The sequence below is a fragment of the Lingula anatina genome, chromosome 3, assembly GCF_051362555.1.
Source record: "Lingula anatina isolate TDL-2025a chromosome 3, LinAna3.0, whole genome shotgun sequence".
Lineage (NCBI taxonomy): Eukaryota > Metazoa > Brachiopoda > Lingulata > Lingulida > Lingulidae > Lingula > Lingula anatina.
In genome coordinates, this window is record NC_141769.1 from 24,495,824 (window position 1) to 24,520,000 (window position 24,177).

The following is a 24,177-nucleotide window of genomic DNA, read 5'->3' on the forward strand; positions in this document are numbered from 1 at the left end:
TTGATGATTATCCAACCATGCGCTTCCTACCAATGTGCTAGGTGTAGAATTAAATTAGGCACAGACTTTATACTGCCTAGACTTGTGAGGAAATTTCTTTTTTCATAAGACCATTAAATCTTTGGATTGAATCAACATGCGTTTTTCTATCTACTCCCAATGTTTAAATGCAGAGCACAGAAAACACAGAACGTTTTACCATAACTTCTCCTTTTTTTGGTTATATAAACGTTTTAGTAATGTTTTAGTAACATTTTGTGTTTGCTGGGAAAAGGTTTGTATCGAGGTTCTGAAAAAACTAAAGTTTGATTTGGCAACATATGTCCAGCTGTTGAAAGCATTCATTTCTTCTGTTTATTTTGAGAAAGGAATAGGTAAGTACATGTATCTTTCACCGCATTTTCGAAAATAAACTCAAACAATCTATTCTGTGCCCTACGCCACACCTTTCTTTTATTAGACGTAAGAAAAATTATTTCCTTAGAGACCTTTCCCTCTGTTCTGTGAATGCCCTGTAGTTCGCAGAGCATCACTGACTGTTGCTCTCCTGACGCACTGCATTGTGTGGTGGTTGCAAACAGCTGCAAGTGTGTTGTAGCAATGGATTTGTATTCTATGTTTCAAAATTGAAAAGAATTAAAACGGAAACATGCCCGTAGCTCGCAAGAACCACATATTTCGCCAGGAGAAGGTCCACTCTACGTAAAATTTGATCTAGGTACACGAATAATCCATGGTTAAGGTCCCCTTTTTTTCAGAAAATAAAGAACCCCTTTGAAACTGTGGGCTACGGGGTTGGTCAATGTAGCACAGACCGTTATGTGTACTCCCCTGGAGCGCAGTTAGACCCCCATTGCAAATAACTGAATAAATAATACTCTGTCTTTACTGGAATTCTTTGAGGGCAAAGGATGAGCAATATCTGTGATCATATTCAAATTAAAATGGACTAATACGATTATATGACCAATGCATTGTCATTTGAACTAATATTTTAGTTGCAACTAATGACTCTGTTCCCCCTTACATCAAACGCGGTATTAATTAAAAACTTGGAACCAAAGTTTCATGTATCCATTGTGTTAATGCTGACACCACCAATCACCATGCTCATTAACTCCATACACGCCGATATATAATTTATTTTATTTAAGTGTTGAGTTAAAAAAAACGATATATGAAGCACATTGATGGGTGTTTTGGACAATTTTCGAATATGTTATCACCAATATAAAAATCTTAATTTTCAAATATTCATTTCAATCTTGTACTGTCATTTATAAGGGGCTCGGGAAGTGTTTTATTAAAGGTGTTCTTTCAGGCTATAATTTGAAAGTCTACTAGGTCTCCCGCAATGACAAAAATTGTCTTCTTTTTTTCATTTGGAAACTGACAGAGATACATGTATGCGCCTAATTTTGAATCGAAGAACGTCAGCCAGAAGGTTGTATTTGGTCATGCATTTGGCACATCCAAGCATATAGCAGATACGTATACTGAACTAATTATTAAGTCCAAAAAGGTGCTGCATATAAGCTGTAGCATGCAGTATTCTTCCTTGGATATCTTTTGATATCTTTTGTTAAACTGTCATTGTTAAACCTTTGATATCTTTTGTTAAACTGTCATTGCGCTTATAAAATTTATCCAAGGAAAACGTCATATCAAACATTTATGTTAGTTAAAACTAACAAAAGACAATACGAAGACAAAATGCAACTTTTATTCTCTCAAAAAGAACTTTATTCAAAACGAGACCTTTTAAGAATGTTCATATATTCTTTCTTCCAAACCCAACCCATTTTTAAAGTTCATTAGGCTGCAGGAACGGCAACGCGTTGGCCGTTTGTGATACCAATGACGCAGCATCCAAGCCGTGGTCCTGCGTTACCATTAGCCAAACTGGCTGCGTTTCCTCCTCGGCCCAGGTCATCTTTACCGGCATGAAGCTTATAAACAAAAATAATATGCATGAATAAAGCGTCCTTTGTTTGTGCAGCTGTATATACGATTTTCTCTCGCTGTTTGTGTGTGTGTGTGTGTGTGTGTGTGTGTCTGTGTGTGTGTGTTTGGTGTGAGAGAGAGAGAGAGAGAGAGAGAGAAAGAGTGAGAAAGAGAGATATAGACTTGTATATAAACAAAAGTGAAGACCAGCTCTCCAACCAGAATCAACTTTACTAAGACTTAAAGAAAATACAAATTATGATAATTTGCTTTCCTAAAGATGCAATAAAAAATAAAAATCAACATACCACAATAGCTCTTCCCACAATATTGTTTTTGCCGACAAGAGAGGCGATGCCATCAAAAAAGGATGTCACAATTTGTCCATTTTTATCCTGAGGAACGTTTCCCCAGTCACCGATGTGTCTAAAGGTAAATAAATCCAAATAAATATTTGCATAAGTAGCTGAATTAAGAATCGAATAAACAAATGACAAAGAGAAAAGGGGAGATGCGCAGAAAAACAAACAAACATGAATATTTTAAAAATTACACATGACACGGTGTTCTATCTTCAACCCCAAATAAACAAAGCAGATTCAGGATTCGGCAACCAGACACTGGTGCATCTTTGGCTTTCTTTTACTAAAAACCTTTTAAAAAGACACCAACGCAAAGAAACTGCAATGTTGGTAATCTCAATAATTGACGTAACAGTTCGTATTTTATATCCCAAAAGTTTAAGAAAAAATATGAATAAGTTTACGGACAGCTTACCGCACGACGTCTGTTGGTGCACCATGGGTGACACCTGTAGGATTATAGTGACCTTTAGTTGACCCACATCCTCCACTAAGGTCACCAAAAGCATGCACGTGCAAGCCATGCTCCTTACTGCCATCTAGCGGCAAACCGCTGATATTGACACGGACCTCCAGAACCCCTTGCTTTAAAAGAAGTGTTGTGATTATACATACACTGGACAAAAGAAGTGTCACCCCCTAACTCAGAGTAATAAAAGTAGGCAAATCTTGTGTACTTATAATGCCTGGTCTACTTATAATGTGACTAATGAGTATAAAACCGCTATACCACGGAATTGTATTGTTGGTCTTGTACATGTACAGCAAATGTTATTCCTGTCTTCCTCCAATATGGCAAGATACAGGCAATTATCTAACGGCTATAGGTGCAAGTTATTAACCTGAAGAAGCGGAATATAAGCAATGTCAGAATATCGATACAATTGAATTGTTCAGTCAAAACCGTGCAGAGGGTCTGGTCTCGGTATAGAAACACTGGATCAAGAGACAAATTGCCTCTGATGGTTCGTCCAAGAAAAAATACTGGCCGTGAAGACCGACGACTGATTTTGATGTCGAGGTTGTCAAAGTTCGACACTGCTTGTCAGTTGACAACACAGTGGAACAATTTCACACATAAGAATGTGTCTGTGAAAATTGCTAGGCGTCGGTTACATGCTCAGAGAGTGTACAGCAGGGTAGCAAGACTGAAACATCTTATATCGATACAAAACAGGCAACGTAGAGTAAACTAGGTCAACAGGATCTGGAACTGGACAGTTCATGACAATTGGTCCTATATATTTTTTTCTGATGAGTGTCGCTTTTGTCTGACCTCTGATGACAAACGGGTACTATGCTGGCAAACTGCTGGTAAAGCATTTGAACCACATGCACTGAATTTTCGAACCCGGAGCAGCATATTCATCATGGTGTGGGGCTGCATCAGCATCCATGGCTTGGGCGAATTGATAGTGGTTAATGGAAACATGAATCACTAGAAATATATCGATGTTTTGGAGTCAGGCTTGCTACCATCTATTACTAACATGTTTGATGACAGGAATTATCCGTTTGTTCACCAGGATGACAATGCTCCTTGTCACAGGCCCAGAGTAGTTGATGATTGGTTTGACCAACAGGACATTCGCAGGGTGATGTGGCCTGCCCAGAGTCCGGATGCAAACATAATAGAGAATGTGTTGAATGATATGTCAAAACTTTTTACAAATGCCCGTCTAACCAGCAAAAAAACTGTTATATTCAGTGTTTCATGCTTGGGCCAGCATAAGCCCTGAACGCATCAGACAATTATATGAAACCTTGCTTCGTAGACTGGCACCTATTATTAGGTCACGTGGCTATGCCACTAAGTACTAATTTTGGACTTGAAACTGCATATTTTGGTAGAATGTATATTTTGTTCTCATTTTGTGATTTTTTGTGAATTTTGATGTTAATAAAATGATACCAGGAGCATATCATTCCACAGTCATTTATTTCCCCCATAGTATTGGCTCAGTAGGGGTGACACTTCTTTTGTCCAGTGTGTGTATATATGTACTGTTATATAAAAGACATTTATTAATTCAGCAAAATTTAACTTCGTTGTTGAATAAACAAACAAGCATTGCTGGTGGTTTTAAATTCTGTGAAAGGACCCTCCTCAGCAAATAACGCATGAAGTCGAGCATTTATTTTTTATAATGCTATTCCTAACATTAAAAAGGGCCGTTTTTTATTTTGGTCTTATGTACGTGAGTTAATTTTCTTTGGCAAGACATCCTGTGTCTTTTTTAAATACATATAGTTATTAATGTTCTTGCTTACCATGAGCATTTTACACGAAATGGACGTGCAGTGAATGATGGCAAATTAAGAGGAACTACAAGGCGTAAAAACTCGCTTCAAGCTAAGTCTAAGCAGACAGACAAGTGTCATGTGCAATGACAACTCTACTTCGTTTCATTCCTTTCCTTCTTCCTTCTTTCCTTTTTAATTTAATTTTATTCTATTTATTCTATTTATTTATTTTTGTGTGTGCCAAATCCTGTGCACGGTCTTTTTAATTAAAAAATAATGAATGAAATCGTTACCCTCTGAATCATGTCAATATTGCCGTGAACGTTCACCCTGTCTGGCTCTGGGGTTCCCATGTTAGGTTTGAGGGCGCAGTGAGCAAATACGCCTTGCATTGCCAGACTCTCTATGCGGGACTTGGTCTTTGGGACACCTGTCACGATATGGAATAATGAAAAATTAGGAGAAAATACGAGACGAGAAAAACACTGACATAAACTAAAACAATTCAGTTATCAGACAATTTCACATTTTTATATTAAAAAACCCAAGTAAATTGCCAAACGGCGCGTTACTAAGAAACAGATGTTAAAAGTGTTTCATCGATGTTGCTTACTTTCAAACTTAGGCGGGCGGCAGATGTACCCGTGGTAAGCGTGTGGGCAACATTTCCAGTCTCCAGGGCACAGGTGATCCTGGTTACAGAGCCTGGACCTCACTCTATAGAACGGAGCCGTGGAGCATTCCCCTGGCTTGTCCGCCAACGGAAAAACTGTAAAATAATAGTGGTTTACGTTTAAGGTCATTGTGAAAGACTGGGAACATATATTGAAGCGCACTCTCTCTCTCTCTCTCTCTCTCTCTCTCTCTCTCTCTCGCTCTCTCTCTATTTATTTATTTTGCTTTTCAGCTCCTTTTCTATTATGTATAATTAAATAAAATAATCGTAACATAAATAGGTTTTTTTCAATAAAATCGGGTGGTGCACTTTTATTTCATGTCCTCCTACATGTATATGGCACGTCCATGCCTGGCGGAGAACTTTATTAGAAGATGGACATGTTTATCGTCATTAGTATTCAAAGCACAGTTGGTCATCGGATTGATGTTTCTGATTATCTTCATCGGGAGGATAAAATTTCGTTAGTAATTTTTGTCGTCTCAGGCCTCGCAGAATTCCTTTCAGCGTCGTAGTCACCTTCGGTTATTTTTTAGTTTGTACACATGGTTAAGTAATTTTTTTTTTTGTTTTAAATTAAAGGATTTAAAGCATTAAGGGGGTGGATCAAATAAACTAGGGTTGTCGACCGCATTAGTTACCGAACCGATGATTTCTACCATCTTTAGGAATAGAAAGATAAAGACTGATCCAGAATTAAGATATAGGCCAAGCGTTCCGTAAGCAATTTAATGCAAACCGTGCCCCTAGTCTAAAATGTATCACGCGTTTTGTCAATAAATTATCCACAAAACCATCGTTATGTGCGGGACGAGATAGGAGCACGAAATCATCTTTACGCATGTCTGTGAACACTTGGCGTGAGGGGATCACAGTCAGGGGTCAAGGAGTGAACATGATGTAAGTGATTTAGTATATTTAAGGCCAACCTACCACGACACTGCTGCATCATCCTATAAAATCTACAACTCGTACGGTATACACATATACTGTATACGGTTTAACCAGTTAGACAACTTTTTTTTCATATCAGTTGGATTACATTGTTTTAAATATTTCGTTATTGAATCAAAGTACTGTATGAATTGGTTTTTATGCATTCTTTTTGTCTGAGAACAGGCTGAATACCTATATACAAGATTTTCACATCTGTTTAACATGTGGAAATTTGTTTGAAATTTGTTAATGAACGTACTTAGTACTTTGCTCAATTTCTTTTTCATAGAAGCCCGCAATGCGGGTTATCGCTACTTTTTTTAAGACGGGTAATAATTGATTTAAACATGCACCGCAAACAACAGACCTTTCTTAACTCATTTCTGTTTTGGCTTGAAAGGGAGATTACCGCCTGGTTAAAAATAAAAGCCTATCATTTCTCCTTATTTGCAGACGTTATATGGGGAATTAGGTGTCCTTTTGAAGACACGATTTTCCAGGACCAAGTACCGTCCACATTACATCATAAAATGACGGACGCAAGCGTCTCCATACAGGCAGGGAGGCATAATGGGTTTCAGGGAGTTCGAAAGAACGGGCAATATGGTTGGACAGGCCGCAACCAAGGTTCTATGTCATATTCCAACTAAGGAGTAAAAAGTCCTATTTTCAGGCAAAAGACTCACTTTAAATTGGCGGGAAGAGGCCTGTCATAAAAATGGATATCCAATTGTCAATCCACCAGTTAAGACCAGTCCTCTGTTTAAGGCAGTGTGATTCGTTCGCCCATAACCTCAGCAAAATACATTTAAGTAATGGTCGTTTCACAAGCAGAAAGATGAGATATGGCAATTACGTGTTTTTGCACTAGTCACGCTTTCAAGTGATCAATGATAAAAAAAGACAAAGATAATGGTTAGAAAAACCTATTCTGTTTTAACTCAGAGTGAAATTGAGACTATTCAAACGATGGTAATGACAACATTAACGTTAACTTTATTAAGTTGACGCCCCCGTAATTGCACCTTGGTTTCAGATGATAGATAAAATTGGAACGATTGTCGTATAATGTAATTTTGACCAGCAAAAGAGTGATTTCAAGCACCCTATTAAAGCTGAAATAAAGATATGGAATATCATTTAAAATCTAATCTATCCCACCATGCCACAAAAATATCCCCGTTCACCTTTTATTATTTAACCATAAGTCTTTTTACTTGTATATCATGTATGATTTGGGCGTTGATTGTTTGTCCGCGTGACAATGCACAGTTCAGCAAAGAAAATTGATGAACGATCTTCTTTAGTGTGGTTTCTCTGCGTGACCAGTCACGGCATTCAGTACTACCCTTAGTTTAATAAACAATTATATTGCTAGGAATTTCTATAATGCATATCAAACAGATAGCCTCCCTGTGCTGAATGAATTGAACCAAATAATAATTAACTAATCTAATAGTGTGTAGTCACAAACAGTCCTACCGGTACTTTCCATTTATCTATGCAAAGATGCATTCGAACAGCTAGTAACAAGGTTGTTCTTGCAAAGGAAAGAAGCAAAATATTTTGTGCAGATGCTTGCACCTTATGTGCCGAAGTCCAATATCATTTATCTTATATAAAGAAGTGTCCATCCAGCTAGATTAAAGACTCTTAACGGTCCGAATACTGGCTGACGTACGTTATTATCTTGATACAGTCATCTTCAAGATCTAACAAACAAAACTTGTTTTTTATGACGTATCTCATTGTGCCGCAACAAATTTATTTTGCCACAATACTCAGCTTCTATTTGGCATATTTAATAAGCATTAACACCAAAACGAAATGAAACATGAAGCCATTTTTAACCGTTTGAATGATCTAGCTTCCGTTGTATTTTAACTTTTGCTTATCAATAATCGACATTCAATCGACAGACATTTCTCTTTTCGTCATTTGGCAAAGCAACAACACCTTAAAGCGTTTTGGGCTAAATTTGTGAAATCGCAAGCCTTTCTTTTACGTAACATATTATAGGCCCCATGTCGAGTAAGACGTAACAGATTTTCTTCAAATACTGAATAACTGATCTTTTTGTAGCAAGTGCTCACAACTTACATCGAAAGTATCTGGAAGCAGACGAAAATAGTGGAAAGTAGGTCCCGTGCACGCTCCATCCACAGCCGAACACCAAAACCAACAAGAGTGGGACAATCCCGCTGCTTGCCATACTCGTCACCTTGAGTTAAAACTTGGACCAGATCGTCTTGCAGAGTGTATCGCTCCCTATCGGTGGAACTGTTTTTATAGTAGGCGCGTTACGTTTGGTGTGCTTTTGATTGATAGCCTAATAACAGTAATATCATAGCTGTCTAGTTATCAGATTTTGTGCTCAACGACATATCCTAGATAGGGTTTAGATACTTGTTTATTGGTCAGATTGTGAAAATGAGGTGTTATGGTTGGTCTAACAAGGAATATAGCAACGCCAAGTAACGGGTGAAGTAACTGTTTGTTGTAGGCCTATCTATCCCAAAAAGACATAAAACGGATTTGTAGTCCTATTTGTTGACCTCCGCGTTGGACAGTTATACGTTGCAACATATCTAATCCGTATGCCAGGCGTTGAAGTACAAACCACGAAACGTATTGTAGGCCTATACAATAACGTGTTAGAACAAAGTTTTAGAAGAACTTTTGTATACAGTAGATCTGTTGGATCCTGGATGTTAAGGAAGGGGGGGGGGGGGCAAGGATGATTATTTTTTTTTCGAGCAAAAGGAGGCTTAAATAAAGTAGTTGATGGTTACTGTTTCACTATAGTATGTAGGGCTCAGGAATGGAAAGATACTGTTTTTGCCTTTTTTTGAGATGCTTCGAAGAAGGCAAAAGGACAGGAAAAGTTAGCAGTCTAATTTCGATTGGGCGGCTGCGCCCCCCCTTCCCCCCTCCCCGAAAACCTGAACTATAGTTCCCCTGCTGGTCATCTGTCAGATTATCTGCTCTACAGGGTACTCTGCTTGAACAAACGGCACACAACATGTGAGTCCGGCATTAAAGTTACGTGAATTTGTTTAAGTTCTTCCTGCCATTGGGATTGAACGGCACTTCAAGGAATTTATCTATGAAACTTTAAATTAGGTCTATTCCGAAATGCCATCGCTTAATATTTAAACAGACATAGCCTACCTTGTATTTTTACCCACAATACAAATGCTAATATTTCAGCAGCCTGTGCAAGTATTTTTACTCACTAGAAAACAGAAGAGTGCCCTTAAGCTACTGGAAAGAAAGTTCAAATGTATAAAATATCCATAAACAAGGCTATTTCATTTGACAACTAGGCCTACTATTATTTATATATTTGCTAACTTAGTTCATGTTGTCACGCAAAGCTCACCTTGGCGTACTTAGCCTTTCAGAGAGAAAATCGCAAGAGAAGAATATTCATGCTGCTTTTCATTGAAAAAAAATGCTGTTTTTCATTGAAAAAAATGTGAACTGGCTCTCAAGAATAAAAAAAGGAAAAATCGTAAAATTGGCACGTCATATGCATATGTGCGGATTTCCATTCAGGGGAAAAAATGATGTTCGAAAGTTCTATATGGTGCCAACATTATTTGTTATTATACATCCACGTGGAGACAAGCTGTTTTTGTATTCCCGGCTTGTTTTATTCAACACCTTGAAAGGAACAGCTGAATATTGATGTGGTGAGGGGTGGGATAATGAATTTGAAGGTCCACACATTTACTGCATCTTTTAATATCTTTTCATGTAAAGCGCATTGATTTTAAAGATTACCGTCTATGAGATTTGTTCGTTTATTAAAGGTGTATCTCAAGGACGTATTTTGGACGTAGGCCTACATGTGTATCGCAGTACGGGTCGACGTATGATGCGTGAGGAGGAGTTTTTTAAAATATAGAATAACTATTTGTGAATGAGTGAATGAATGGATGAATAAATGTGTTTATTAATCAGAGCCTTTAAAAATAAGGTACAATCACCATAGACATACACAACATAAACATCTACCTACAGAGGCGGATCGAGGATTATTTGAAAGGGGGGTGGGGTTCGGGGCCCGCTGAAGGGTCCCGAAAATATTTGGTATTTTAGAGGGCGAACGGTGCCATGTGGTACAGTTAAGAACTAACCTCTTAGCTTCTTGATTCCCAAAAAGAAAAAGAAAAGAAGAAAGAGAAACAGTATAGCGATTATAAAAGGAGGCAAAGCCCAACAATTTTCCAACGCTGTGCGCTACACATTGCAGTAAAGTTATAATCGCGGCCAATGTTTTATATTTGCCAAGCGAGAGGAAGTACACCTTTTTAAGTCTTGTACACCCTAAAGCAATATCCCAGCTGGCTCTGCACGTGCAGATGTTTTACAGTGGCTTTTCTTGTTCATGTTGCTTCTAGATAGTGACAGCACCTTTAGCGTCTTAAAGGAGCATCCCTATTAAACTACGATAAAACTTGTAGTAAATAAATGGTTCTGATATTTGTATCTGGGAGAGTTTATTGAAAATTATAACAGAAAAAATTAGTTGTGACGTACGCAAACTTTTAGCAGGAAAGCTACTTTGTGTTTAGGAACTGGTGTAGCAGCTTATCCGAAGTGTTTCTATTTAAATCAAAAGCAGATCTATTTGTTTTCCTTTTTCCGTTTGGCCTCACTTCACGTGGTTGTTGTTTTACCGGTATGCTACGAGCCTTGACACGCGTTGTTTTTCCTTCATGGCACTAGCATTTCATTCATAGATAAGAATGATTTTCAGAAAAAAAACTGGCCTTTTCGCAGCTGTAGAAAAAAAATTCAATTTGCATATTTTTTTTTTTTTTTTTGGCACAATGTGTATTTTTCGGGATTTTTTTTTTTTTATGCAACGTTAGGTTCCGAAAAGGATGTGACGGTCACGAAATGTTCAAAAATGAACGAGTTGTTTTAAAGAGCCGACAATATACAAATAATTATTATTATTTCTGAAGTAACAACTTCAATGAATTGCTAAGATACTAAAGTATAGTGTAATAGCCAGATGAAACATTATACAATAGACCCAGAAGTCCTACAGCACACTTCTAACAGCTGCAATTTGTGACTTCGTATTAAAGTAATACATGTGTGCCAAGAACAAATTGCCCTCTGTCATACTTACCCTGGGCTTGAACTTTCAGCTCCAGTGATGTAACGGTAAGAACAAGGCAGATCCATATGAGATTCTCCATTTCACATCAATTCTGTCCAGACGCATTAAACCGATGCCAGATTCTGATAGTGCCAACAGTGCTGAAGCACGTGACTTGAACTCGGGGGCAACGCACACGCGTGACTTGAACTCAGAGTTAAGAACACGCGTGACTTGAACTCAAAGCTATATATATGAATTGTCAAGAAGAAATCTACATGCTCCTGGTATTAGTATCAGCGGTTGACTCTGCTACACCAGTAAGGCCTGCATACTGTCAGGAACCACAGTATAGAAGAAAGTGTAATTATTACTTTTAAAACTTACGTAAATGTCAGACTGCCAGAAAATATCTCTGAATCCGTCCCTGTCATGATGTTGTATTAACTCAATCGGAGGAAGCCATTGTTTCATAAAATTCATACATGGGAAGCCATGTTGTATAGTATCCCTAGGTAATACTTCACACCTTGCAGTTCAAATTTTAATGTCCTTTGTTTCGAAGCCAGTAATCTGTTGGAGCTTGATTACAGGGAGTTGTTAACGGTCCTCTCCATGAGGGGGTGGACTTGTGTATGAAGTAACCAATCACTTTTTAAGTTATGTGATGGACAGTTTAGTAGATAAAGTTTAGTATAAAAAAATCCGTACACTTAAATCTAGAGAGGGATGAATATGCAGGAAGAAGAGTAATATGAGATGTGAGACTGGATAGGAGAGAGCAATATGTAGAGAGAGGAGGAGAGAGAGGCCATACTTGTATCATGTAACTTTTAGTGTAGCAAAGTATATTTTGTTGAAGTTACAGCATGGAGTCGTTTCATTCTTTTCCGTGTGCAGAATTTAAGGCAAGGAACCTGGGAATCTCTGTAGCAGTATATATTGGAGATAGCGTTATCCAAAGATGTGAACCCATTGAGCTCAACCCCTAGGGTTTTATCATTATAGGGTAAATTTATGTAACGTGGGGCCCCGGGATGGTCTTAAGGTGGGTCCCCACAATGCAGTGGAAGCGTTTGTTGGTTAGGCTTATAAATCAAATCGGATCGCCCTTAATTTTTTATCTCCCATAGTCCTCATCTCCCATGTATGTTTGTTCATTTCATCTCTGTATTTATTTATTTATTATCTTTTGATTTATTTTGCTGACAATACTACTGAAAAACACTTACAACACAAACATGTAAACTCAGGCCTGCTTTTTACAAAACGTATCAAAAGCATAAACTCGCCGAATTTTCAGGCTTTTAAGCTTTTGGATTTAGGAACCTATGCTTATACTGAGAAACATGAAAGCGATGTTATATGAATTTTTTAATTGATTTAAAAAAGATTAAAACTGATTCTTGAACAACTGCATCTAACACGCAGCTCTTCTTATTTTCCGTGTCATATACTACTTTTGTGGTCGTGATAGATTTTCATACAAGTATTATCTATTACTGCTGTCGGTGTTTTTTTTTTAAATACCGAGTTGCTACATTAACACACAATACCTATGGGACATGTCGTTGCAATGGCGGTTAAATAAATGACGAGGGGAATGCTTTTTAATATACAGGCACTGTGTGTGTCTTTATACGTATTTTGATCGATGTGTCTGTCCGTACCGTTGTCGGTGCCCTCTGTTATTTACCTTAAAACTGCCAAAACATATTTATGCTTTATTTTAGATAAAAAAATGGTATGATCGTTTTTTTTTTCTTGTAAAGTAAGTGATTCCTTTCCTTTTCTTGAGTTTAATTTATGTCAAAGGTCACCCTATAACCAACCTGTATTTTTATTTTAATTCAAAAATTGCTATGTGCCATTGTTTCGTAAGAGGTTTAAGTCCCTTTCGAAAATCAGCATGGCCGGATTATTCTTTCAAAGAAGTTATTGTTTTTTTCCATATAATTTGGTGACGTCCTCTTCGTTTGAATGCCAATCCTTATTTCAGTTTGAGCTAAAATTTGCTGAGTAGCTTTGTATGGCATTCGGCTTATTTTTAAAGCAATGGGAATAATTTTTTAAAGTAATTTGCAAGCTTTTCTGTCTAGATTACTTTGTTACGAGTAGTTAAAGAAATGCGATTGTTTTTTGTTTTTTTTTTAGTACGTTCCCTTTTTCTTTGTTATCCTGTCGAAATTTTTAGTTCGAGGATAGGAAAGACATAAATCTAGGCGCTTTTATCTTGAAATGAATATTTGGATCTCTAAGCGACATTTGTAAGTTGTCCAAACAACAATTTAAAATTGAAATATTTTCATTTTTTGTCCTTATATCTTGTTTTCAAATCAGTTTTGTGCTATTCACCAAAGCAACTCCACTCCTGTGCAGGCATAATCTCTGCTTCTGATAAACAAAATTATTACTCAAAGCAGATGTTCCCAAATCCAGTCACGAACTATCACCGTTCACGCGTAAATATGCGAAACTTTAAATGTAACCCGCCCGGATTCGGTTCATTTTCTTTCTACTTTCTGGAGAACATCGCCATGAAGATGTTTGCGGTGCTTTGTCTGTTAGGTTTTCTCTTTGGTGAAACAGTATCAAAAACAGGTTGGTAAATTTTTCATAATACAAGTCTTGGTGAATCAGAAATACTTCATATGCTACTTGTATGTGCAGTTTCTTGCTGATAGGTTCATAACCTTTCGGGGTTTACATTTTTTTTAAATTATTTTTAAATGTTTTCGGTGCTGTCTGGAAATGTTCAATTTACGCTTCCAGCAAAAAATAATAATAAATGAAATTAATAAAAAATAAATAAAAATAAAAGAAATAATAATAATAATAATAGTACGGTTTACAATATAAGTATTTACTACTAAAAAGTGCTGATGCTCTGTTAATTTTGCTACTCAGTGGAATCCTACAGCACTAACGATACCCTCTTTGGATGCAATTTGAATTTTTTTCTGTTTGTTTTTATGATTGCAGGAAACGTAGACAGTGGCGTCGCGTTTTCCGTGGCTAAAAGCGAAACCTTCCGTTCACATGAAGGGGGACCCATGACGTACGATAGAGTAATTCTAAACATTGGCGGCGGATTTGACGCATCCACCGGAAAGTTTGTTGCCCCTGTAAGCGGCTTGTATCACTTCGACTTTCACTTCTTGACAATGAGCGGCAACCACGGGTGGCAGGTACTTGACCACAATGACGAGTACGTCATCTCAGCCTATACCGGTTATGGCTGGACCACTGGCAGCAATAGTGTGAACTTACGTCTAGAGCGAGATGACAGAGTTTCTATCTCTTATAAAGTGATTCAAAGTCACCAGGCAGGATTCTATGGGAGTGTAAGCGATATGTACGCCTCCTTCAGCGGCTTTTTGATTAACTAAAACGTGGCGTTCACATTAATAGGACATGGGTTGTGAGATTGTAGAGAAGTCGCTTCAAACCGCCCGCAGAAAACACCGAAATATCCTGAAGTTAAAAATATGAGCCAAAGAATTGTGAAATCACGGTTTAGCCATTTCTCACTGACTTAAAAACGTGGCAGTTGTAGCCTATGTTCCAATGTGACAGTTATTGGCTTTAGGCCTACTCAGTTTACTGAATGACGGGATAAAAAGACAAATACTCGTTTGTAACAATGTTTTCCAATAGGTTGTAATTATAAGGTTTAGCAATATATCCCATTTATAATTAAAATATTCAAAGAAATACTGGACTACATTATTTTCCACAACATACTTTTTTCTATGTTAACATGTATTGAACGAACAGAGTAAGAAAGCCTGGAATTGATATTTTTATGTACTTAAACAACTTCAAAAATAACCGTTTGATCACGAAGCTTTAAATGACATTTGTAATGATTTTTTTCAATGCAAACCTCTTTCAGCTTCTGAATCAGTCTTTATTGTCATAGATAATTATTTCTCCAGTTTTCTGATTTCATACAAATTTTAACAAGCAACATTCAACAACACAACCTGTATGCTAACTCTTTTCTTGAAATAAATATTTGGATCTCGAAGCGACATTTGTAAGTTGTTCAAACAACATTTTAAAATTGAAATATGTTCATTTTACGTCCTTATATTTTGTTTTCAAATGAGTTTTGTGCTATTCACCAAAGCTACTCCAATCCTGTGCAGGCATAATCTCTGCTTCTTATAAACAAAATTATTACCCAAAGCAGATGTTCCCAAATCCAGTCACGAACTATCACCGTTCACGCGTAAATATGCGAAACTTTAAATGTAACCCGCATGTTTTTGGTTTATTTGCTTTCTACTTTCTGGAGAACATCACCATGAAGATGTTTGCGGTGCTTTGTCTGTTAGTCTTTCTCTTTGGTGAAACAGTATCAAAAACAGGTTGGTAAATTTTTCATAATGCGAGTCTTGGTGAATCAGAAGTACTTCATAGGCTTCATGTATTTGCAGTTTATTGCTGATAGGTTCATAACCTATCGGGATATACATTTTTTAAATTTCTTTTTAAATGTTTTCGGTGCTGTATCAAAATGTTCAATTTACGCTTGCAGTAAAAAAAAAATAATAATTAAATGAAATAAATAAAGATAAATAAAAGTCGAATATAATAATAATAATAATAATAATAATAATAATAATAATACAGCTTACAATATAAGTATTCACCATTAAAAAAAGTGCTGATGCTCTGTTAATTTTGGAATCGGAATCCTAAAGCACTTACAATACCCTCTTTGGATGCAATTCGAATTTTTTTCTTTTTGTTTTTATGATTGCAGGAAATGTAGACAGTGGCGTCGCTTTTTCCGTGGCTAAAAGCGAAACCTTCCGTTCCCGGGAAGGGGGACCCATGATGTACGATAGAGTAATTCTAAACATTGGCGGCGGATTTGACGCATCCACTGGCAAGTTTGTTGCCCCTGTAAGCGGCTTGTATCACTTCGACTTTCATTTCTTGACAATGAGCGGCAACCACGGGTGGCAGGTTCTTAACCACAATGACGAGTACGTCATCTCGGCCTATACCGATTATGGTTGGACCACTGGTAGCAACAGTGTGAACTTACGGCTAGAGCGAGATGACAGAGTTTCTATCTCTTATAAAGTGGTTCAAAATCACCAAGCAGGATTCTTTGGGAGTGTAAATGATATGTACGCATCCTTCAGCGGCTTTTTGATTAACTAAAACGTGGCGTTCACATTAATAGGACATGGGTTGTGAGATTGTAGAGAAGTCGCTTCAAACCGCCCGCAGAAAACACCGAAATATCCTGAGGTTAAAAATATGAGCCAAAGAATTGTGAAATCACGGTTTAGCCATTTCTCAGTGACTTAAAAACGTGGCAGTTGTAGCCTATGTTCCAATGTGACAGTTATTGGCTTTAGGCCTACTCAGTTTACTGAATGCCGGAATAAAAAAAAAAACAAATACTCGTTTGTAACAATGTTTTCCAATAGGTTGTAATTATTAGGTTTAGCAATATATCCCATTTATAATTAAAATATTCAAAGAAATACTGGACTTCGCTATTTTTCACAATAAACATTTTTTGTACGTTAGCATGTATTGAATGAACATTGTAAGAAAGCCTGGAAGTTGATATTTTTATGTACTTAAACAACTTCAAAAATAACCGGTTGATCACGAAGCTTTAAATGACATTTGTTATAATTTTTTCAATGCAAACCTCTTGCAGCTTCTGAATCAGTCTTTATTGTCAAAGATAATTATTTCTCCAGTTTTCTGATTTCATACAAATTATAACAGGCAACATTCAACAACACTACCTGTATGCTAACTCCTAAGACCTGTATAGCAATGGTACCTTTTGAAGGCTTTACCAGGATATGGAAATTACACACTATATTATTTGATTTCATGAGAGATATCAGGTTTGAATTACTGAGAAATGATTTTAAAATGAAAGTGATGGCTAATAATTTGATTTACCAATGCATCTTCTAAAGTCTCTAAAAAACCTTGACATGTAATGCATTACACTGATTACAGTAAATAAACTCAACATTCTAACAAAAGCTTTAATTTTTTTGTATGCATATGTTGTACTTGAACTTCATTTTTTAACATCTAGTTTTGTACCAAAGTCAGAAAAAAATCACCCGACATTTGGCCATCTTCTCTCTTCAACAATGTTTAACATAGACATTATAAATTTAATAAAAATTAAGTTTTTAAAAACTTTTTGGTATGGAATGTAAGATGAAAAAAACAGATCACTTGATACATGGGACATGTAAAAAGGGCAATTTGTCTTTGTTCACTATACAAAGGCAATCCTTGTTATACTTGTACAAAATGTTAACATGACAATGATAGACTTATCTTTCTATATTAAATACCTACAGACATAGAAAATGAAGAGGTATTATGCAAAATGTTTAATTTATTATTGTTACATAATGAAAGTAACCAAAAAGAGATAATTGCTGCCAATGATTTGTCATTTTGATCATAATGCAGCTGTCATTTGCCAAAACATATTACTGTCATAAAGCTACAGGGATTTTTTTATATGCTTGAACCAAACTAGCACAAAAATTCATCTTGTGCCAATTACCATACTGACATCAATCAAAATGCAAACAAAACTCTTTTTGGCAAACATCTTATTGGCAAAATATGTATTTTTTTCTTAATTGTCAATCAGTAGAGTTAACTTTTTTTTTGCAAATATCCAGTGGCACCTTTAAAATTATAGCTTGTATCAAGCTCCTTACTGTCGAGATATTTTTTTCATGTTCATTTTTTCCTTTTACGGCTGTGGCACTGCCTTTCCCATAAACACACCAGTGGGATTGACGCTGTAAGTAACTACATCACTAGTTGTGTGAACTCCTATTTTGCCCCCATCAAACACTTCTGTAATGAGGTAAGACTTTGCCCCTGATATTCCCATGTCACTTAACTTGTAGTTCAGCTTTGCAGGTGTGCCGTATACACCATAGTTTACGATGGTGAAGGCGTAGCTTCCAGTTGGCATAACAGGGCGTGTCCACACTTGAATATCATTGTTCTGAAATAGAGAAGTAATATGCCACCTTTTTAATTTTCAGAAAAAGAAGAGCTCATCTGGCTATTTAAGTAAAGATAACTTCAAATAATAACATTTAACATATCCTCATAAACGGTCAATTGTTTGCAAACATTTAAAGTGCAGAACTTTTTTCTTTGAAAACTTCTGTCAGAAACAGAAAGTTAAGTGTCATACATTTAACATAACACCACAAACCCCTACAAATAACACTGTGTGAATGCCCCAAAGTACTCACCTTAATAACTCTCTTCCCCATTTTTCCCATGGGATCTTGGTTGATAGCTATTACATTCTTATTCTGCAGTATTGCCTTGGACTCAGGTGCTATGTGCCTCAGATCATTCCCCATGAGCAGCGGGGAAGCCATGATGGCCCACATTGCCATCTGAACCCTCTGCTGGTCATAGCTCAGACCATAATTGCCAATGATTAACTAAAAGTAACAATATATGCTTCTGTACATATATACTACAATCATAGACTCTGTCTGAGGTTGAAAACATTTTGCTGACCTTAAACGAGTGATATCAATGAAGGTGCAGCTGAGGAAAATAGTACAAAGCTTTATGTTAATGTCAACACTGATGCCACCAGTGTTAAAACTGTCCATGTTTTATTGCAAGTAATTAGGAACATAGTGTATTAATCTAAACCGTCTACACTCACGACATCAGTATTACCAATGGATACAAAAATGAATAAGTGAATGGACAGGTAGACTGACAAGCAAAGTAACACACACAAAAAAATAAATAAATAAATAAATAAATAAATAAATAAATAAATAAATAAATAAATAAATTAATTAAAAAAAAAAAAATATATATATATATATATATATATATATATAAACACAAAAGTATACAAAAAAAATCGAACAAAATTCAAGTCAAACATAAACAAACCATATCTGGGTCGTTCCATGCCCCTGGTCCAGCAAACATACTGAAGTTCCCTTTATCATCTCCGTAAAAATCAATAATCCCCTTCAAACTGTCCCAGGAGTCTTGAATGTCATCGTAATTCCTCCACAAGTTGCATGATTGGGCGATGGCTTGATAGTCTGGCTGTATACAAGAGAAAAAAGTGATAACTACTTTACTATTTTAGATGACAATTTTTTTGTGAAAAAAAAAACTGTGGATAAACTTGCACAATATAAGTACAAGGCAGATTTTGTGCATATATGCCATTTTGGAAAACATCTCCAATACCTTACAACTTTAAAGATAATTTTCTCTCGTTCAGGTGCAACTCACTGCAATTTTTCACAAATAAAAAATAGTGTTTATAATTCACACTCAAAGTTTATAAATTCCCTATGTTTTAATTTCAATTTTTAGTCAAGAGCAGTATTATAAATTTTAGCATTTGTTATCATTTCTGTTCACAACATAGTTGAAATGTAACTCCAAAACATTTTTTGAACTTATCAAATGCCTTTATCAAATCCAAAAGTTTTTATAGATCTGCACAAACAAAGAGTCACAATCTTAAATTTTCTGTTAATGTACTTGTGAATGTATAGATTGTTTTTTAAATCTCATCATTGTAAGACATGCTGTACAATTTGAAATACATTGATGTGTGATTACATTTGTTGCTTTCATTTCATACTGATAAGCTAGGTTTTAATTCTTCTGTAATAAAATAAAACTAGATACACTTACAGGACTTAAACATACATGTAAACATTTTAAACAAATGTAAAAAAGAAGATTTAAATCCTACTGTATCCAACTTTATTCTTCTAATATAATCCAATCACATATTTTGCCTAAGTTCTTGGTTAAAATTCAGGTTTTTCTTTTACTGACACAGATCAAAATCAATTTGATCAAATATGCATATTACATCACAGATATTTTAAACATGATGACTTAAATAAAGGTATTCATAAAAGGCATCAGTATAATTGGCACAGTCCTTTCTTGCAGCTTACCTCTTTAGTCTGATAAGCTGGCCATTCACATGAATAAACTATTGGTCTTCCAGTTTGGTTTAAGTAATACCCCATGGCTGGATAGCCTGTTAAAAAGTGAACATTCTGGACTCCCTCTACTCTCAAATTTAACTCTCTTCTGGATATGACATGACTGACCTTAAACTGGCCAGAGACCCAAATGTTGGTATGATCATAGAATTACATGGTCTGCCAATGTACATACAAGTATATGAGCAATTCTCTTCCTTTCCACCCATCTTCCTTGCCCCCACCCCCCACCTCCCCAGGTCTAGCTGCCCCTTTTCACCAAACTTCCAAGCTGAGCACTATATATTAAGCAATATACAAGCAATATATTAAGCAATATACAAACCAGTTTTGGTCCTCCTGCTAGATAAGCAGGCCAGCTACAAGAGTACATAATGGGTCTGTTAGTTCTATTGAGAGCCCTGCCCATCTCTGGATATCCTACAAGAAGGAGAGAGAAAAAATATGCTCTTAGCTTTTAAACAAAAGAAACAAATTAAAGCAAATTTAATCTGCCTGAGCTCACAAATATACTAAATTTCTTCTCTATTTGGTCAAATGTTTTTGCATTTACTGTAAAAGTTCCAATTTTTAAAGAAATCAAGCTTAATTTTCTATGCTACTGTGAGCCCAGTTTTCTGCTAGCAGCACTTGCAAAAAAAAAAAAAAAAAAAAAAAAGAGATGGGCATGAAAACAGACAAGAATTATTTTAGTAAGTGCACCCTCTATCCCAAGAACCATAGGCCGTAGTCCCATAAACACCATCAGTATATGACCAAATTCTGCAGGGTCTCTCGCTGACTGCAATCAGCTTAATTGAATGACATGCATCCTCCTGGTGCATGTCAAGTAGAATACAGAAAAGCTGGTGATTAGATAAGTGCACTGGAAACAAGAGGTGTGTCAGTTAATTAAGCTGATTGCACTTGCAGAGAGTCCCTACAGAGTTGGAACTATCCACATAGACTGATGGTGTATTTGAGAATGGGGTCATACACATGTATAATAAGACAATGACTCATCCAAATGTCCATGGCCACACATCATGATCAGCTTGCTCTTCTCACAGCTACTATGCCAGGGTATAAATTGCCAAATAACAATAGAAGTTTGCAGTCTGTGGTGAAAGAAAAGAGAGTGACAAAGAATTCACAATTTTCATGAGATCTACAACTGGTCTAAGCCATTAGTGAGCAGCAAGCACCCTATCCAACCGTGACTAGTTAGACTGGGTTAATCCCACAGATTTAGATCAATCCATCTGGATCGTGCTAAAAAATTAATTACCCCCGTACAGCTTTTAGTAGGCAGGACAGCCATTTAAGCCAGTTAGCTGACAGCAATCTAGTGAGACTCCCCAGAGGGATAGATCGATCTAAATGTCTGTGGAAATGGTCTCTTAGTCAGAGGATTACCTGGTTGTGAATGTTCTCAAAGTTATACAACAGTTGAACAGTTGACCTGCAGGGAAAAATAGACTGGGGGCGGGGGCGGGGGGGGGGGGGGGGGGGGGGGGCAGGAAAGTGGTGGAAGGGGAACAGAATTCAGATTAACAGAAATGTTTTCCCTGTTATTTAACATTTTAGTTGTGATTGAAAACCTGCTATACAGAGTGCTCATGTTCCCTTATTGTGCTTTACTGGGAAAAGTGATGCACGATATATTATAGCAAAACAAGTTTTTTTACCATTAAAACATAAAGCTGTCTAAATATGCGAAGGAGTTCAATGGCAAATTGAAAAGTCCATCAAATTTTGTCCAGAAGTGTTGTCTTTGATCATTTGTGTATTAAATACATCTCAAAATAGTTATGACCATTCAAACTAAATTTATCAAATGAAGACATGAAAAACTGTTTTAACATCAATGGCAAATATCACATTATTTCTTAAAATAAAATTTTCCATAAAATAAATTTCTGGACAAAATTTATTTCAGCTTGACACCTGATAATTTAATCCACTGTGACATCTATATTATGAGCAAAATCAATGACAAATTATGGAAAAACTATATAATATTTTACATTTTCTATAGGCAAATAGAATTTATTTACCAATAGACTTTAAAATGCCAGAGTGAGCCTAGAATATTATCCAATAACATTTCTGTTAAAACATACCATAAGGCATAAGTTCGGTGGGAACATTACACCCATCAAGTTTCAGCATGTCCACCCCCCAGTCGGCAAATGTCTGGGCATCTGTGTCCATCTGGAACAGTATGCCGGGATATCCCGCACAAGTTTTGGTCCCAAAGTCTTCATAGATACCTAGCTTCAGTCCAAGATTGTGTATCTGTAAAATATATCAAAAATAACATTAATGCCCATGTATCACAATCTGAAGAAACCATGACCCTCTTGTCATTCATATATATATATATATATATATATATATATATATACTCCTAGGCTGTATTCCCAGAGCTTTTAGATCGATCTATCCCCGCAGGGAGTCTCACTAGATTACTGTCAGATAATCCGGCTTAAATGTCCGTCCCGCCTACTACAAGCTGTAAGGGGGTAAGTCCCGCCTACTACAAGCTGTAAGGGGGTAATTAACTTTCGTGTCCGCTCGGCTGACAGCTATTTAGCGTGAACCGCCAGGGAGTTAGGTCGATCTAAAGTAGATCGATCTAATCTCTGGAAATGGGGTCCTACTTATCATCTCATTATTGGCTTTTTAATAAACAATAGCTTTCTTATTTGAAGGCAAATTTCTATTACATTTATATGTTACCAGATCCTGTACTAGAAGGACAGATGGAAAAAATTAAAGAATTTGGACTTCTTCAGATATAGAATAAATTTTGGTGCTCAGAATTAGCTGGCTGATACCTTTGGTGTAACGTAAATATTGAATATAATAGAAATTTCACCCATGGTTGAGTATCTTTCAACTTGTGTAATACTCAAATTGTTTTTGTAAACAACTTAATCCATGAACATTTTAGGTCAATTCATAATGTGGATGTTGCTTAATTTGATATTCTTGATAATTTAAAAACAAAATCAAGCATCTTGGCTAAAAATAAAATCTTTGGTCCAATTCACACCATACTTACATAAGAAGATAGATTCTTAATTCCACTGGGAAACCTCGTAGGGTCTGCTTCCAGTTGATTTTTAGCATTCCTGCTGTGAGTAAGCCAGCAGTCATCTATGTTGACATACTCATAACCTACATCCTTGTAACCCTCTTTCACTAGCAGGTCACCCATCGTTTTGAATAGCTTTTCACTAAAAAGGCAAAAAGGGATATTTGATTCAGCAAATGCTCAAATGATACTCTGCATGTGCAAAATGCTTTCTTCAGTGACATTCTAGTGTATGAATTGAATAAGTAGCATGATTGGGTAAAAGTTTACATAATTCCAACAAAGCATAAGATCACAGAAACAGATACTCTGCAATTCCTCATTCCTAACGAATCTGTTCTTCTGCATAGCCGGATCACCCTCTGCAAAGACTCTTGTTGAATGATATGAGATTAACAGAACTACTCCTGGCTTTAAGTAAAAACAGAAAAACTGTTGATTATATGTCTACATTAGAAAAAGAGGATGCTTTTTTTTTCAGGGTACTTGACATACATATAAATATAATTGTTTTTTTTCCTTGAAGCAGTAGTAAATCCCATCAACCCAATTATTAAATATTGTTGCCACATTAACTGAAATGAGGATGCCATAGTGTCAGTAGACTATGGGTGCTTTCCCAGAGATTTAGATCGATCTAAAGATTAAGATTTAGATCGACCTAACTCCCTGGGGGTTCACGCTAAATTGCAGTCAGCTGAGCGCGCACCATAGTTAATAACCCCCTTACAGCTTTTAGTAGGCGGGACAGACACTTAAGCCAGCCAAGCTGACAGTAA

General features: G+C 36.4%; 4 protein-coding genes across 6 annotated transcripts in view; 2 read left to right on the forward strand and 2 right to left on the reverse strand.

The window, feature by feature from the left end:
* Positions 1-1,705: 1,705 nt before the first annotated feature.
* On the reverse strand, positions 1,706-11,602 carry LOC106173497 (uncharacterized). 2 transcript variants are annotated; one of them, XM_087008290.1, is made up of 6 exons: positions 11,309-11,602; positions 5,164-5,319; positions 4,844-4,980; positions 2,722-2,891; positions 2,253-2,370; positions 1,706-1,949 (listed from the first exon to the last, which is right to left on the reverse strand). In XM_087008290.1, exons 1-6 carry the CDS (start codon positions 11,376-11,378, stop codon positions 1,815-1,817), a joined length of 786 nt encoding a protein of 261 aa, XP_086864416.1. In that variant the 5' UTR covers positions 11,379-11,602; the 3' UTR covers positions 1,706-1,814. The 2 variants fall into 2 exon arrangements, with proteins under 2 accessions (XP_086864416.1, XP_086864415.1); XM_087008289.1 differs by lacking the exon at positions 11,309-11,602 and adding an exon at positions 8,263-8,440.
* Positions 11,603-11,824: 222 nt separating this feature from the next.
* Positions 11,825-15,308, forward strand: LOC147763109 (cerebellin-2-like). Its single transcript, XM_087008292.1, has 2 exons — positions 11,825-13,879; positions 14,261-15,308. Exons 1-2 carry the CDS (start codon positions 13,702-13,704, stop codon positions 14,665-14,667), a joined length of 585 nt encoding a protein of 194 aa, XP_086864418.1. The 5' UTR covers positions 11,825-13,701; the 3' UTR covers positions 14,668-15,308.
* A 130-nt stretch (positions 15,309-15,438) lies between these two features.
* Positions 15,439-17,314, forward strand: LOC106177938 (cerebellin-3-like). Its single transcript, XM_087008293.1, has 2 exons — positions 15,439-15,651; positions 16,050-17,314. The coding sequence occupies exons 1-2, from the start codon at positions 15,474-15,476 to the stop codon at positions 16,454-16,456; spliced, it is 585 nt and encodes a 194-aa protein (XP_086864419.1). The 5' UTR covers positions 15,439-15,473; the 3' UTR covers positions 16,457-17,314.
* LOC106177951 (alpha-N-acetylgalactosaminidase-like) overlaps positions 16,962-24,177 on the reverse strand; it is an 8,845-nt gene continuing 1,629 nt past the window's right edge. The window contains exons 3-8 of one of the 2 annotated variants that reach the window (XM_087008288.1): positions 23,366-23,540; positions 22,422-22,596; positions 20,269-20,354; positions 19,232-19,393; positions 18,562-18,759; positions 16,962-18,305 (exon numbers count right to left, since the gene is read on the reverse strand). In XM_087008288.1, coding sequence (XP_086864414.1) covers positions 18,045-18,305; positions 18,562-18,759; positions 19,232-19,393; positions 20,269-20,354; positions 22,422-22,596; positions 23,366-23,540 — 1,057 coding nt within the window. In that variant the 3' untranslated portion in view covers positions 16,962-18,044. Of the gene's footprint in view, positions 18,306-18,561; positions 18,760-19,231; positions 19,394-20,268; positions 20,355-20,644; positions 20,740-22,421; positions 22,597-23,365; positions 23,541-24,177 lie in introns of both variants that reach the window. The other variant, XM_087008287.1, reaches the window with a different exon arrangement.